The sequence below is a fragment of the Muscardinus avellanarius genome (assembly GCF_963383645.1).
Source record: "Muscardinus avellanarius genome assembly, chromosome: 6".
Taxonomy (NCBI): domain Eukaryota; kingdom Metazoa; phylum Chordata; class Mammalia; order Rodentia; family Gliridae; genus Muscardinus; species Muscardinus avellanarius.
In genome coordinates, this window is record NC_137791.1 from 104,450,752 (window position 1) to 104,465,671 (window position 14,920).

General features: G+C 43.7%; 1 protein-coding gene across 1 annotated transcript in view; it reads right to left on the reverse strand.

The window, feature by feature from the left end:
- LIMCH1 (LIM and calponin homology domains 1) overlaps positions 1-14,920 on the reverse strand; it is a gene marked incomplete at both ends in the record, with an annotated part of 360,621 nt that overhangs the window by 6,520 nt on the left and 339,181 nt on the right. The window contains 7 exons of the mRNA XM_080697252.1: positions 1,029-1,137; positions 3,178-3,255; positions 6,374-6,497; positions 8,176-8,270; positions 9,744-9,874; positions 10,886-10,990; positions 12,072-12,164. Coding sequence (XP_080553378.1) covers positions 1,029-1,137; positions 3,178-3,255; positions 6,374-6,497; positions 8,176-8,270; positions 9,744-9,874; positions 10,886-10,990; positions 12,072-12,164 — 735 coding nt within the window. The remainder of the gene's footprint in view (positions 1-1,028; positions 1,138-3,177; positions 3,256-6,373; positions 6,498-8,175; positions 8,271-9,743; positions 9,875-10,885; positions 10,991-12,071; positions 12,165-14,920) is intronic.

Genomic DNA, 14,920 nt, shown 5'->3' on the forward strand with positions numbered 1-14,920 from the left:
AATTTGATAGATGTCCATGAGTAGAATAAGACGGGATGTGCTGAGAGTCCAGCTTATACATCTTATAATACATTAGGCATGACTGGCCAGCTCACCTACTTTTGGTAGCAGGTCTGGTACTTGAATCTAGGCTTCTTTATTTTCAGTTTATTCATGAATTCATTCACCTAAAATTTTTTAATGATCTTATGGAGCTTGCTGTTTATTAGGGGAGAGATGCTGCTGCAGGAATACAAAAGCGAGTGGTAAGAGCCATGGAAGGTTCTATAAGGGCCTGTTAACAAAGGCAACTGACGAGTCCAGGAGCTGGGATGCTTCTCAGTTGAGTAACATTTAACCTGAGATTACAGACAGACTTGCTCTGAGAACTACAATTTTGTAACTAGCTGTCACCGCTTACTTGGCAGAAAAGCCTCCATTGGTCAAAGACTAAGACTCTTTAATATGAACTTTTAAGAATTTAAGCAGCAGCAAAATGTTACATCTCAAATAAATGCACGTGGCCCTAAAAGATTTGGAAGCATCATCATCTCCCAGTGGTTCTTTCTCAGCTTCCTGCTAAGATACCCACTTTAGCCACAGAAGCCTTTGGTAAAGAAAAATTGTACCAGTCTGGTTTGTTTCTTTTAACCTGACTTCTTTTTTTTTTTTTTTTTTTTGGTGTTACTGGGGGTGGAAGCCAGGGGCTTTTCTACCTCCAGGCTATACTCTCAGACCTATTTTTTTTAATACTTTATTTGGAAACAGTCTCACTAAGTTGCTGAGAGCCTAAGTAGTTGAGGCTGGCTCTGAACCTGTGCCATCCTCCTGTCTCAGCCTCCCAAGCGCTGGGATTATAAGCCTGCGCCACCACACCAGGCCCAGGCGGGATTCTGGATAGGAAGGCTTTATCTGGAAGGATGGAGCCCACCCCTACATTTGTACTACTGCTTGGTGGGGAAATCACAGGAAAGGCCTTCGGGGTTCCCAGGATGCATTTCAAGCCTAGCATGAAATGGCCCCTGGGGAAAAGAGCAGAGAGTACGCACCCTAAAACACTGGATGTGAAAATAGAGGTTGAGGGTCTCGATGATCATCGCAGCTCCTTTACCCAGAGGAAGCCCGCAGGAGGAGCACAGCTTCTTCCCACTTATAGACCTAGATTCAAAAATAGCGTGAAGATTAAAAAGTCCTGTTTAGACTGGTGGGCAAAGACACAAACATGCAACCTCAAGCGTGAATGGAAACATGGGATTTTACAATGCTTCTGTCATGAATGAAATGAGCACAGAACTGGCAAAAATGGGAAGTCAGATATTAAATATAAATTGCATACAACAGTTAGACAGAATGTAATAGTCCTCCGTTGTGGTCATGAGGGGTGTGTGTGTGTGTGTGTGTGTGTGTGTGTGTGTGTGTAAGTTATTTGTTTCAAGATCTTTACATAGTAGCCTCTTCAAATACCTTGGAATGATTCATATATTTTCCCAAGTCCTAAAAGATAAATTTAGCTTTCCCCAGGTTTCAGTGTTGCTTTAAAATTTTCCATAAATGACTTATTGGCTGTTACAATTAGATACTGAATGGCCCCTTAAAGAGCTCATAAATTGGTGTTTGGAGGTGACATAATAGGACTGCGAGGATTGTAATCCTAGCAGTGGATAAATCCTCCGTAATGAATTTATCTGGGCGGTGGCCTGGGCCTCTAGGGTGTAGCTGGAGAAGGTTTTCCCTGGGGGTGCGGCCTTGGGATTATATATGGTTTCCCTCCCCCTAACCTCCCTCTTGCTCCTGACCTCCATGATATGAGAAGCACAACCCATGTGCTCTCTCTCTTCCTGCTCCTGCCACCGCCATGGCCTGAGATGCACAGTCCCTGGTCTCACATGAACTGAACCTCAGTATCTCTGGGGAAAAGTGTGGGCTAATAAATCTTCCTTCCTCTAAGTTCTGCGGCCATGTCTTTAGATTATATCTGTGAAAATGCTGAGGAATATTTTGGCTCACCAGGGTATTTCTTACTTATTAAAATCATTGTTTAAAAATAGTCAATTGCAATACAGCAGAATAGGTACCAGGCAGAGGGCCCGAGATACCATCTAATCTCCGCTTTGTGCCACGTTCTGTGGCCTGCTGGAAAGAAGTCTCTTTGGGTTTCCCTTCCACCTATAGACCAAGAGAGTTGGATCAGATTGTTTCTACTATGTCTTCTATTGACAAATGCTGTGAATCTATAATTGGGCTCTGGCTTCTCCCTAAGATGTGAACCTCCTGAAGATGGTATCTTCCTTCTCTCCATCCCCCAGTATTACTGTGCCCATCAGTGGACTGGAGCCAGACTCAGCGACCAACCCCAGTTGAGAGGACATTATCGACAAGCCACCTGGAGGGCCGTGACTGTCCTCTGGAGGCAGCCTGCCTACAGCTAAGCTCACACTGTGGTGATGCCTATTGTTTGAAAAGCCTATAGAATTACACAAGAGATTTTTTTTTTTTTTCTTTCAAGCGCTGGGGATTGCCCGAGGTCCTGCTCATGCCAGGCAAGTGCTCTACCACTGTGCTATATCCCAGCCCCCAGAAATTTTTAAGCATGCAATATCATTTTAAAGCTAGCACAGTGCAGGTGGACAGAGGAAACATAGAAGAAGGCCACAGAAAAGAGGAAGACTTGTCCTAGTCAAACCCCATTTATTAGGGTCTCCTTCCTATCTAGTAGTCAAATGAAATTTGTGCATCAAGGAACCTCTGGGTCCTGATTAGTTTGTCTCTCCAGTGAATGAAACGGGCAGCTTTTAGGAATGCCACGCAGCCCAATTAACATCCAGAAGGGATCATTACAGGGCTAGACCGGGGTAAGAGCGAAGGATGAAGTTTCCATTCCCTGCCTCTGCCCGGTTCTGTCAGAGTCCTCGGCAGGCGGATCCTGTCTGGAAGGGGCAAGCGGTGGAGGAGGGAAAGGCGCCTGCCGGCAGAGGAGCCAGGCCACTGTCTGCTGGGTTTGATTATTAGATTGCAGGTTCCACACGATATAATTAAAGCCCCACGGCCAGCAGCCAGTGCCCCACACTCGGCTCTTTCTATTGTAGGCGGATGAGTGTGCAGACCAAGGGGCTGTCTTCCTTCCTCCTGTGTGTGTGTGTGTGTGTGTGTGTGTGTGTGTGTGTGTGTGTACACAGAAAGGCTTCTGACCTCTTGTGCCCCTTTGGTGACTGGCCAGGAGGGGTGGGAGAACAGGGAGACAAGGACCCAACCCGGAAGTTCTCTTGAGGGATTTTCCTGTAACACCATAAAAAATCCGAAAATTACGAAAAGGCATTTTAGGTAAAAACAGCAGAAAACCCTCCTTGAAAAGGTAAAATTATGAAAAGTCATTTTAGTTAAAAACAACAGAAAATCGTCCTTGACCACCAAATCAGAGACCACAGAGTCTTCTGGTGGTTAGTTGTTGTTTTTTTTTTTAAATAAAACAAATAGTAATTGTATTTTTTTCATTTTTTAAAATTTTTTATGGGTCTGGGGATGGAACCCAGGGGCATTCGACCTCCGAGCTATACCCCTGCCCTATTTTTTATTCTTTATTTTGAAACTAGGTCTTACTGAGTTGCAGAGGGCCTCACTAAGTAGCTGAGGCTGTCTGCGAACTGCGATCCTCTGGTCTCAGCCTCCCGAATGCTGGGATTACAAGCGTGCGCCACCACACCTGGCTTAGTAATTGTGTTTAGCATGGATTATATACACATTTGGCTCCATAAAAATCAAATTGAGGCTGGCATGCTGGCGTTGCTGAACAGAAAAGACTGAATATTTTTCTAGTCTTTATTTTCAGCCAAGTCCATCTTCAGTTAAAATTGCCGAGTGTGCTGGGTGCAGTGGCACGTGCCGGTAATCCCAGGATTTAGGAAGCCGAGACAGGAGGATTGTAGGTTTGAGGTCAGTAGTGTGCAGTACCTTAGACCCTGTTTCAAAAAATAAGAAAGGGCTGGGGGTGTAGCTCCGAGGTTGAGCGCCCCTGGACTCAATCCCCAGGACCACAAAAACAAAAACAAAATTTTTGAGTTGTTTTTCAAGCTGTTCATCAACTGTTTCTGCCCGCCGAATAACATATACAGTTATGGACTTGGAGGAGAGTGAGGAAGAGTAGGAGCCCAGGGGGAACCTTAAAGAGAGCCCAGATGAGAGCCCAGACGGGTGGACAGGCCTGCAAGGAGGTATTTTTCAGTGAAGTGGTTTCTACCTTGGAGACATGGGACGAAGGGCGATGTACAAAATATTACACAACCACCCTCTGGTGTGCAGCGGCACCTGAGAATGGTCCCCAGCCCAGAGCTGGCAGCACAGGCCCACGGATGTTGTGGGTTATATAGGAGCCTGCCGGTGATTTGGCTGGTAGTTCTGGGCTCTGGCTTTTAAAAATATAATTTTATTTGTAAAGAAAGAGATCAGACTCAGAAAAGAACAGGGGAAAGAAAAATACTGTGCAGAAGTGAACAGAGCAAACCCATCTGTCTCCTCAGTCATTTCAGCATATTTCTCTGAGCTCCTGGGCACTCTAAACCCCCTTCACAGGCAGAACTTTCTTCTCTAAAATGCCACATTTTTCATGCAAAAACCTAAAGCATGAGCAGCCTTGCTTAAAAAAGAAAGGTCGAACATCACTGCAGTAACAACAATGGTGACGACATCAGAGTGATTTAGCTTCTGTGGAGCCCAGTGTCATAAGCACAGAGAAAAGAGCCTGGGTAGACATAAGAGAGAGGGGGAAAGGGCACAAATGCTGTGATGAGAAAAGCAGAAACCTAACAAGAAAAATAAGGCCCAAGGCCGGGCGCGGTGGGCACGCTTGTAATCCCCGCGCTTGGGAGGCGGAGACAGGAGGATCGCGCAGGTTTGAAGCCAGCGGTGCTGGCGTAAGAGACCCTGTTTCAAAAATATAAAATAGGTTTGGGAGTGTAGCCTGGAGGTAGAAGGGCTTCCAGGAACCCCAGTACCACCAAAAAAAGAAAGAAAGAAAGAAAGAAAGAAAGAAAGAAAGAAAGAAAGAAAGAAAGAAAGAAAGGAAGGAAGGAAGGAAGGAAAGAAAGAAAGAAAGAAAGAAAGAAGGAAAAAAAGAAAAGTAAGGCCCAAAATGAATAATTTTCTTATATCACAAGTTATCATCATCATCACCTATAGTGTATATGACATATATCATATATATATATATATTTTGGCCAGGCATGAAGCTCTATGAAGCAGGTACTCTTATCATTCTTGTTTTATACATGAGGAAACATAAGCAGAGAAAACTTAAGTAACTTGCTCCAGGCCCTACTCAGGCAAGTGGGAGAGCTAACATTAGAATCCAGTGGTCTGGCTCGAGGTCTAATGACTGGCTACCAAAGCACAATAAATGCTATAGTTTTAAAATTGTGATGACAAGAAACCTCTGGCTTAAACAAGATCTTGTTATAAAACTGTGGGTTCATTTTTAATACCTCTACCATGTAACCTGTCAAATACACTGGATGCGTTTTTTAACTTCCCTGTGCTTCAATTTCTTCATCTATAGAATGGGAACAACAACCTCAGAGAGAAATATTTGCAAACTCTTTAACACAGTGCCAATTATACGGAAATGCTTAAGACATTATAACAATTATTATTAGTGTGAAAAATACAGGATTTTTTGGTGCTAGGGATTAAACCCAGGGCCTCGCACATGCTAGGCAAACATTTTACCTCTGAGCTACAACCCCAGCCCTGAAATATAGTTTTTATAAAATTAAAACGTAGCCTGGGGCAGCTACCTTAATGACAGAACATCATAATGAGAAAATAATAACTTTTTTCTTGAAAACGCTAGTTCATAGGGTCTGAGACAATTTTTTTTTTTTTTTTTTTTGGTGGTACTGCGGGTGGAACCCAGGGTTTTTTCTACTTCCAGGCTATACTCCCAGACCTTTTTTATACTTTATTTGGAAACAGGGTCTCACTAAGTTGCTGAGAGCCTCACCAAGTAGCTGAGGCTAGCTTTGAACCTGTGCAATCCTCCTCTCTCAGCCTCCCAAGCGCTGGGATTACAAGCGCGCGCCACCACACCCAGCTGCTCTGAGACAATTTAACTTGAAATAAATTATTGATACAATAGGCTCAAAAATTATTTCCAATATTGAGGCTTGTGGGTTAAAACTATAACTTTGCCTCTTATATACTGATGAATTTAGAATATTTATTTGCCAAGGAGATAGTCCCAAACTTCCATAAATATTAGTTACCTTTCAATGACAGTAAATTGAGACAAAGGCCCCAAATGCCGCTGACATCTTGCCATCTGACACTTACTCAGTTTCCCCCATTCTAGGCTGATGTGTTAAACAGAAGAGGAACCCCACGCCCATCTAAGTTGGTTACTCACTTTCGCCTTTCACTTGGAGACTCCATCTGATGGTTGATGGTTTTATCCAATGGGAGGGTTTTGGGCTTCACATCTTCTGACACAGGTGTAGGTTGGTTTGATACCTGTTGATTCTGGGATGGATCTAAGGCCAAGAAAACAACATAAACTTTGTGCTCAGTAATTCACCTCAGTGTCTAGTAAGTTTAACATGCTTTAATGTGTGAATGTCTGCTGCAGTTTCCCAGAAATTTCTTTTTCTTTCTTTCTTTTTTTTTTTTTTTTTTTTTTTTGTGGTACCTGGGATGAAACCCAGGGGCACTGTACCTCTGAGCTACACCCTCAGCCCTATTTTTTAGTCTTTTTTATTTTTGAAACAGGGTCTCACTGAGTTGCAAAGGACCTTGCTAAGTAGCTGAGGCTGTTTGTGAACCGCGATCCTCCGCTCTCTGTGTTCTGAATGCTGGGATTATAAGCGTTCACCACCATGCCCGGCTTTTCTTGTGGGCTGTGGGCTGTGGGCACATAGCAGTTGGGGAGGCCAGAGTTTTATGGCACTGTGAATTGGTTCTGTTAGCAAAGGAGATCTGAAACCAGGCATGTGATAATACTTAAAATACTGAATCTTATGGATTAAAGAAAACAAATGTGGGTGGATGCAATTATAACTTGGAACAGAATTTCTAAAACATAGTAAACATCCTTTGCTTTCAATGAACCATGTATCACACCAAATGTGAAATGATTTAAATTCACAGGGCTACAGGTGCCTACACTTGTAATCCTAGTACTTAGAAGGCTGAGACAGGAGAATTGTGGGTTTGAGGCCAGCCTCAGCAATTTAGCAAGGCTCCTCCTAACTTAGTGAGAACCTGTTTCAAAATAAAAAATGAAACAGGGTTAGGGATGTAGCTCAAAGGAAGAATGCCCCCGGAGTCAATCCCCAGCACCACATACACACACAAAAAATCTAAATCCATTAGGTACCTGCAGGCATTCAGGTTATAGGGGAACACACACAAGTCTGTGTGAATGAATGGTCATCAACCCATGTAGATACAGAAATAGACAATATGCCCCAAACAACAAGGCCAACTTCATTCATTCCACTACTAAAAATGTTTATTTTCAGCCACATTTATGCCAGTAGCAAGTGCTCTTTCAATGTTTCCTTAGTCTGAAACAAACAAGCTACCAATCTACACACACATGAAAGTCAAGATCAAAGAGGGGCCTGCATGAAGAAGGCCTCAGGCATGTATGGATCTGACACTGGGAGTTTCAATTGTGCTGGAAAGACCTCAAAGACCCATGGCATGTAGAATTGGGTCATTTTGGTGAGGAATGCACCTGAGCTTTGTTTGGTGGTGATGCTGGAGTGTAGGGTGCACAGGCAAGAAGGAGAGTGCATGAGAAGGAGCCACTGGGACCTTCTCCACCTCCTGGCACTCAGTATCAACCCAGCTTTGTGGCTTCTCCTCCTTTATAAGCATTTTATAGGGAGATTATATCTACTGGTGGATTTGGGAAATATGAGGATATCTCAAAATGCCCTGCTCATGAAGGCCAAAGGTTTTCTGTAAAGTTGCTTTTATTCCCTCCCCAACCCAATGCCCAAAACTTCTCAGGTTTGACTGGGTCTCCAATTATTTCATACGGAACCTAGGGACACAGTGGTAGGAATTTACTTGTTATATATGTAGAATAAGGTAGAAGTCCAGGAGCCTCAGAGAGGAGCCTGCAGCCAGCAGAGGTCAAATCTGTCTGGAAAATGTGGGGAGTTTTATAATAATTTCTGTGTTGGGGTTGGTCTCCATTCTTACCCTGAGCTAGCTGTGGGCCCGTAGCCTCAGTGTCCAGGTGACCGATTCCTTTCACTGTGGGGTTTTCAGAGGAAACTAAGGGTTCTTGAGTTAGGCTGTTAAAATAAAGAAACACATCTCAGACTAGAGGAGAAAGCAGCTGGATTGAATTTGCTGGCTTTATCCTTCAGGGTATGGAAGGACCAATTACAGTATGAAGAAAGAAATGAGACAGTTTATTCAGACTTTTCATTTTAAATGAGATTTTAAATAGTATCCAAGACGACACATTTTTTTAGTATCCATCAACTTAACACGCTCAAGAAATGATCAATTCTGACAGTCTTCCCGTCTACAAAGCTCTTCATTCTAATTGTTTCAAGGGCTGCGGGAGCGACTGGGATCACTCAGATTGTCACAAGAGAAGTGTCAATGTACAGAAATCATTCGGGCCATGTGGAAACTTTGCAGCCTGTGGAGATTCAGTAGCATCTGTGTGCAAGGGAAGGAGAGACAAAGGATGTAAAAGGCATATTTCTGGTGACAATGAATCCAGTCTGGAGAATAAAAGATGCATATAAAATGCTTCGCAGCATCATTCCAGTCTTCCTGGCTAGTCCTTTTCATTTCACAAAACTAGAAAGCCTCATTGAACAGTGTCAGCTGGAAGCAGATGTGCTCATCCAAAAACAATGCAGTCTTTGGACTCAGGCCCTCAGCTCCTGAAGCTCACAGCCCCCAGCTCCGGCTGACAAGCACAGAACTAACTCTGAGTGTGGAGCTCTGACTGCTCCACTCCCAGCGGCCTTTGAAACGACACATGGATCACCTGTTGTAACTTTGGGTCCTTCTGGGATACTGTGGACATGCGCAGATGCCATCTATACCTGCCGATACTCACCTGGTATATCAGACCCTATGGGGGACATCAGCCTCCCAAAAATCATGCTGGTGGCAGAGCACTGCCTGCCTGCTGGGCTCTCTGAGGGTCCCTTGTTGGTTAGGTGTGGGTGGCATTGATGATCCAGCCCAGCCCGTCTACACCACAGTACCCTCCAGGCTGAGCTACTCTGAACGCTACAGGCGTCTCTGGTTTCCTTCCTGATCTCCCAGGAACACACTGTAGCCCATGGGTGAGGTGACTGCTCATAACCAACTGGTCAGTTGGCCATCTTTTGCATTATCACTCCGAGTAAACGTGGCTGCTCACAGCATGGGGTATGACAAAAGTCAAGTTCAGGTCCACAGTGGAACGATGGTACGTGAACCCCAGGGCCTCGTCTCAATCTCTGTCCCTCCGGATGCAGGTGCCATTTCAGGGGACTGACATTTAGGTCTGGAGCTTTGAATTGACAGCAAAGTTCAATCTATACTGCTTCCCCTGATCTAAAAAAGGTCAACTTAAAAGTAGGGTGATTTCTATTCAAGAGCATAAGGACACTCACTTCAGAGCTATTGCAGTATATTCAAGCCACATATAACGTGTTACTGGAATGCCATTCAAAGCCGGATAGGATTTGCATTAGTAATGGACACCCTTCCTGGGTGTGAATGAGCAGGGCCCGGCTTTGGGAATATTCACGGCTAACCTGATAAGGCTCTCCTCCAGGGGATCACTCGCCCTAGTCTTAAGCAATAAGTCATTGTCATCTCCCTGGAGTGATTTCTTCTGTCTTCTCTCTTTTTCTTCATCTTGATAGTTTTCTAAGTCCATCTTATTCTAAGGGGAAAACAAAGATAATATTAAATATAATTTTCAACGTACTGGACAACATGTATCCCTAGCTATATCTGAAGCACTTCCCCCCCCCCTTTGGAAGCACACAAGTTTTATTTTTTCCCTCAAAATTTATTAATGGAACTCACTGTGATATTTCAACCACACATGTATAGCCTGCACTGATTGTGTTCATCCACCATCTATCCCCCCATAAGGGTTTTCAATCACACTGACTACAACTTGAAGAGTCATTGACATTAACCGAGTCCAACGATTTCCAATCATTTAAAATAAGCGTAGAGCCTGGATCTCGCTAAAAAATGATCAAGAAAGGGAACTGGTTAGAAAACTTCCCTTTCAAAATAGAACAAAGTCAGAGGACTGCTTATTTTAGGACGAGTGGATCTTTTGTATCCTTGGGTTATTTCATTTGATGAAGACTCTGGAGTGTGCAAGCGTAGGGATGGCTTCTGTCCTGCACCTCCATGACCTCGCTTGGGGAGGTGGAAGTAGTCGGGTCTTTCTAGGCTCTCTCCATCCTTCCACGGCACATAACAATTTCTTGTGGAATTTTGAGGGTTAGAAGGAACTTTTAGGGAGGCTGGTGGAGAACATTCTGTGGGCCTCTCTGCTGTTCCCAGACAGTACACAGGAATGTGTGGTGGCGCAGTGAGAGGAGCAAATGGCGTTGAAGGAATGAGTGATCCAGGAACCAGGCAGGTGAAGAACATCCCAGCACATGGCTTTGCTAACTCACATCTTGCCAACCTGTGTGGATGGGCCTGGCTGGTGTAATGATTTGCTGTTCCTCAGGAAGACAGTCCAGGGTTTGGCCATGGCGAGGGGCTGTATAATGAGGTACAAGGGCAAGGTAGTAGAAGACACGATTCTAAGGGAAGAGCCTGTCCTGGATGTAAACTATTGATTTTGGTGGAGAAATAGGGCCTTGGGGCTTTATACTTCTGCTTAAGTTTATTTATGTCACAAATTGCTTTTAATTGATGATCTCACCACGGTGCTGCTGCCTTCAGTGAGAGAGGAGGACGTGGACAGCTGGTCTGCAGAACTTGAGGAGACAGTAAATGGAACCACAGTGTCTTCAATTATCTTCCGCTCCTAAGGGGAAGGACAGGGATCAATAAAAGGAGGGAAAATTGTCTGTGCCAAGAGAAAAAAATGCACTAAGGAACTTCAGAAAAAAATAAAAATATATGTAAACAAGCAGGACATTAAAAAAATATCTTACTTTCCAAAAGCATGCAAACTATCTCATATTCTTCATGGGTGACAATTTAGAAATAACCATCGAATTAAAAAGAATCTAGATATGAATTACTTATGTAATGGAAGTAGCCTAGTTAAGAAATGCTACTAAGGATCTGATTATGTATAATAATTGTTGAAGATAAAGTTCTTGACAATATTAGTCATGAACAAATTTTAGATGACACATATAAAATGTAGCCACCTTCAAAATTTTTAATGTGGTCTTATTCATTAAAAATGAATAAAATGAAACAAGTGGAGCATGGTGGCACACACTTGTAATTCCCACACTTGGGAGACTGAGACAGGAGGATGGCACAGTTTCGAAGCCAGCCTCAGCAACTTAGTGAGACCCTGTTTCCAAATAAAGTATATAATAGGTCTGGGAGTATAGCCCAGAGTTAGAAAAGCCCCTGGGTTCCATCCCCAGTACCAAAATAAATAAATAAATAAATAAATAAATAAATAAATAAATAAATAAATAAATAAATAAAATGAAACAAAAAGTTCTTCTCTACCAATGTCTTTAGTGCTAGTGAGTACGGTAGTAAGGATATATTTAGTTAGCTTCAATGCCAAAATTATCCTCATAAAATTAATTCGTTACTGCCTAAGATCCTGTCTACAAACAAGCACAGTCACAAATAAATGAGTTGATCTTTTCTCGTCATCTCTCTATGGTAGATCAAGAACCGGACTCTGACAGCAATCAGATATAATGGTTGTCTCTTCGCCTGTGGCTCCACACACCCTCAGCATCACGCATTCTGGGGTTTGGGATCCGTGAGAGCTGCACGCATGACTCTTGCTGAGTTTGGTGGAGCTCTGCAGTGAGTGAAGACAGACGCAGCCACTCATGCCACAGACATGAAGGATGTGGCCGACTGAGGAAGTGGAGGACAAGGTCGGATCCCTCTAGGGAGTGTCCTACCTCCTCATAGTACCTGCGCTCTTCCTCTTCCACCTCCTTTTGGGCCTTTTCCCACTCCTCCTTCAGCTTGTCCTGCTCCTTCTGGTATCTCTCCTGTTATGGAACGTCCACAGATTGTTTAGAACTGACCACTGCATACATCACTGAGATTCTTTTCTCCTCTAAACCCACCATGTACCAAGTGTTGCAAGAGTCTCTTCCTGGGGTGATCTTCTGAATGGAATCCATTCATGCCATAAAAGGGGAATATCACTTTGTGCTACCCAAACCTTTCAGGAACATAAAAAATCTAACAGAGAGCAGTATTTTCTGCGGTTGGGTTCTATAGAATTACTCTTTGGATTGATAAGTAGAAATGTGCTTATAGGAAGAGAAAAGATAGAAAGATGAAAAGATTCAACAGTCTTCCTTAGCTTGGGTTTTGTCCTAGGTAGGATAAACCAACAATGTGTTTCAACTTTGAAGATGAGTTTGCCATTCTTCTAACAGAAATGCATTGCTGGGCTGGGGATGCAGCTCACGGGCAGAGTACTTGCCTAGTATGCGCAGCACCCTGAGTGTGATCCCTAGCATTGAAAAACTCTTTAAAAAATTTTAAGCCAGGTGTGGTGGCACACGCTCGTGATTCCAGTACTTGGGGGGCTGAGACAGGAGGATCATAGGTTTGCAGCCAGCGTCAGCTACTTAGTGAGGACCTCTGCAACTCAGTGAGACCCTGTTTTAAAATAAAGAATAAAAAATAGGGCTGGGGGTATAGCTTGGAGGTAGAATGCCCCTGGGTTCAATCTTTAGTATTGCAAAAATTTTTAAAAAAATGTTTTGCCTATTCTGGGGATTGAACCCAAGGCCTGTGCATGCCAGGCAAGCACTCTACCACTGAGCTACATCCCCAGCACCCCTAGCATGGAAGAAAAAGAAAGAAAGGAAGGGACAGAAGGGGAGGGAGAGAAAGAAAAAGATCTACATTGGTGCCAGGAGAGTTGAATAAAAGATAATAGCAATACCTTGAGGCCTTGGAAATGGTATCATGATAGAGACGTAAGATTCTGATGTGTGCCACACGGACACTCTGTTTTAGGCTGATTGTGGAGTCCTCTCTTGGAGGCTGAAACAAGTCTCCGGGTAGGAACTGAGAATCCCTCCAGGAGTTGCCTGCTGCACCATCATCTCAGGAGCAAAAGGACTTCCTTGCAAAGTGTGGAACCTGGTTCTTATCAACACTCTGCAAGACCACGCTGGTCAACCCTGGCGGCTCTTTAGTGCCATGTAAAAGCTTATCAAACCCGAATACTGTGAGGTTTCAGAGAGGGACTGCATGTGCTTTGCAGAAGAGAGGAGACAGGTTCCAAACTGCACAAAAGCAGAAAACCAAGCCAAGCTTCTGAGGCTTATTGGTTCCAGGATCTCTGTCACCAGACCCTCTCACCAGGAGCACGAAACCATGGTGGAGGGATGGAGGGTGTGGTTCATCTGTGACATACCACACATACACACCCCCCCACACATATACATACCATGCATATATCACACATATCACACGCCACATACCATACACATACACACCACACATATACACACCAAACACAGACCACACAGACATCACACACCACATACCATACATGTAGACATGTACCACATATACCATATACACACATAGCACACGTATACACCATACATATACCACACCACACACATGCACACCACATATACCATATACACATATACCACAAACCACACATATACTACACACATCACACATATACATACCATACACAGACCACACAGATATCACATACCACCAAACATACACACCACACATATACCACATACACACACTACACATATATACCACACACATGCCCTGTACGCATACCACATACACACGCTACACATATACACCACATATATACCACACACATTTCACACATAAAGCACACACACAACACACATATGCCATACATACACATAACTTGTATACATACCACATAATACATACATACTACCCACATATACATACATTACACATACCACACACACATCACACATACATACCTCACACATCACACATACATACCACACAATCACATATACATACCACACACACATCACACATACATACTCACACATCACACATACATACCACACACACATCATACATACATACCTCACACATCACACATACATACCACACAATCACATATACATACCACACACACATCACACATACATACCTCACACATCACACATACATACCTCACACATCACACATACATACCACACACACATCACACATACATACCTCACAATCACATATACATACCACACACACATCACACATACATACCTCACACATCACACATACATACCACACAATCACATATACATAGCACACACACATCACACACACGCACCATCACACACACAGCACGCCTGGTGTGGCATCGCGGTTTGCGGGCCAGGGTGTACGTGAGGGCCAGTACTGGGCTTGCAGGCATGCAACAGCACGTCAGCCGAGAATGCAAGTTTTAAAGTCACCTGCCCTTGGATTTGAGTCCAGGCGCTAAGCCTCTTATCTGTGTGGCCTTAGGCAATTAATTTAACTTGTGTGAGCCTTAATTTCTTCCATTTCAAATGGGGGCTATGCTTTGAAGGGTTGGATGAGCGCTAAATGGATAAACTACGTCCAGCACCAGCCGTGGTTCCTGGCACACCCCAAGGACTCAAGCTGGGCTAGTTTACCAGGCTACTTTTGGAAGTCCTGTTAATCCCTGAAACAGGCATAAAGCAAGTAGCAGTGTGATCAGTTTCCTCCCAAGATTTTTCTAGAATTTACAGTTAGCAGCTTTTAC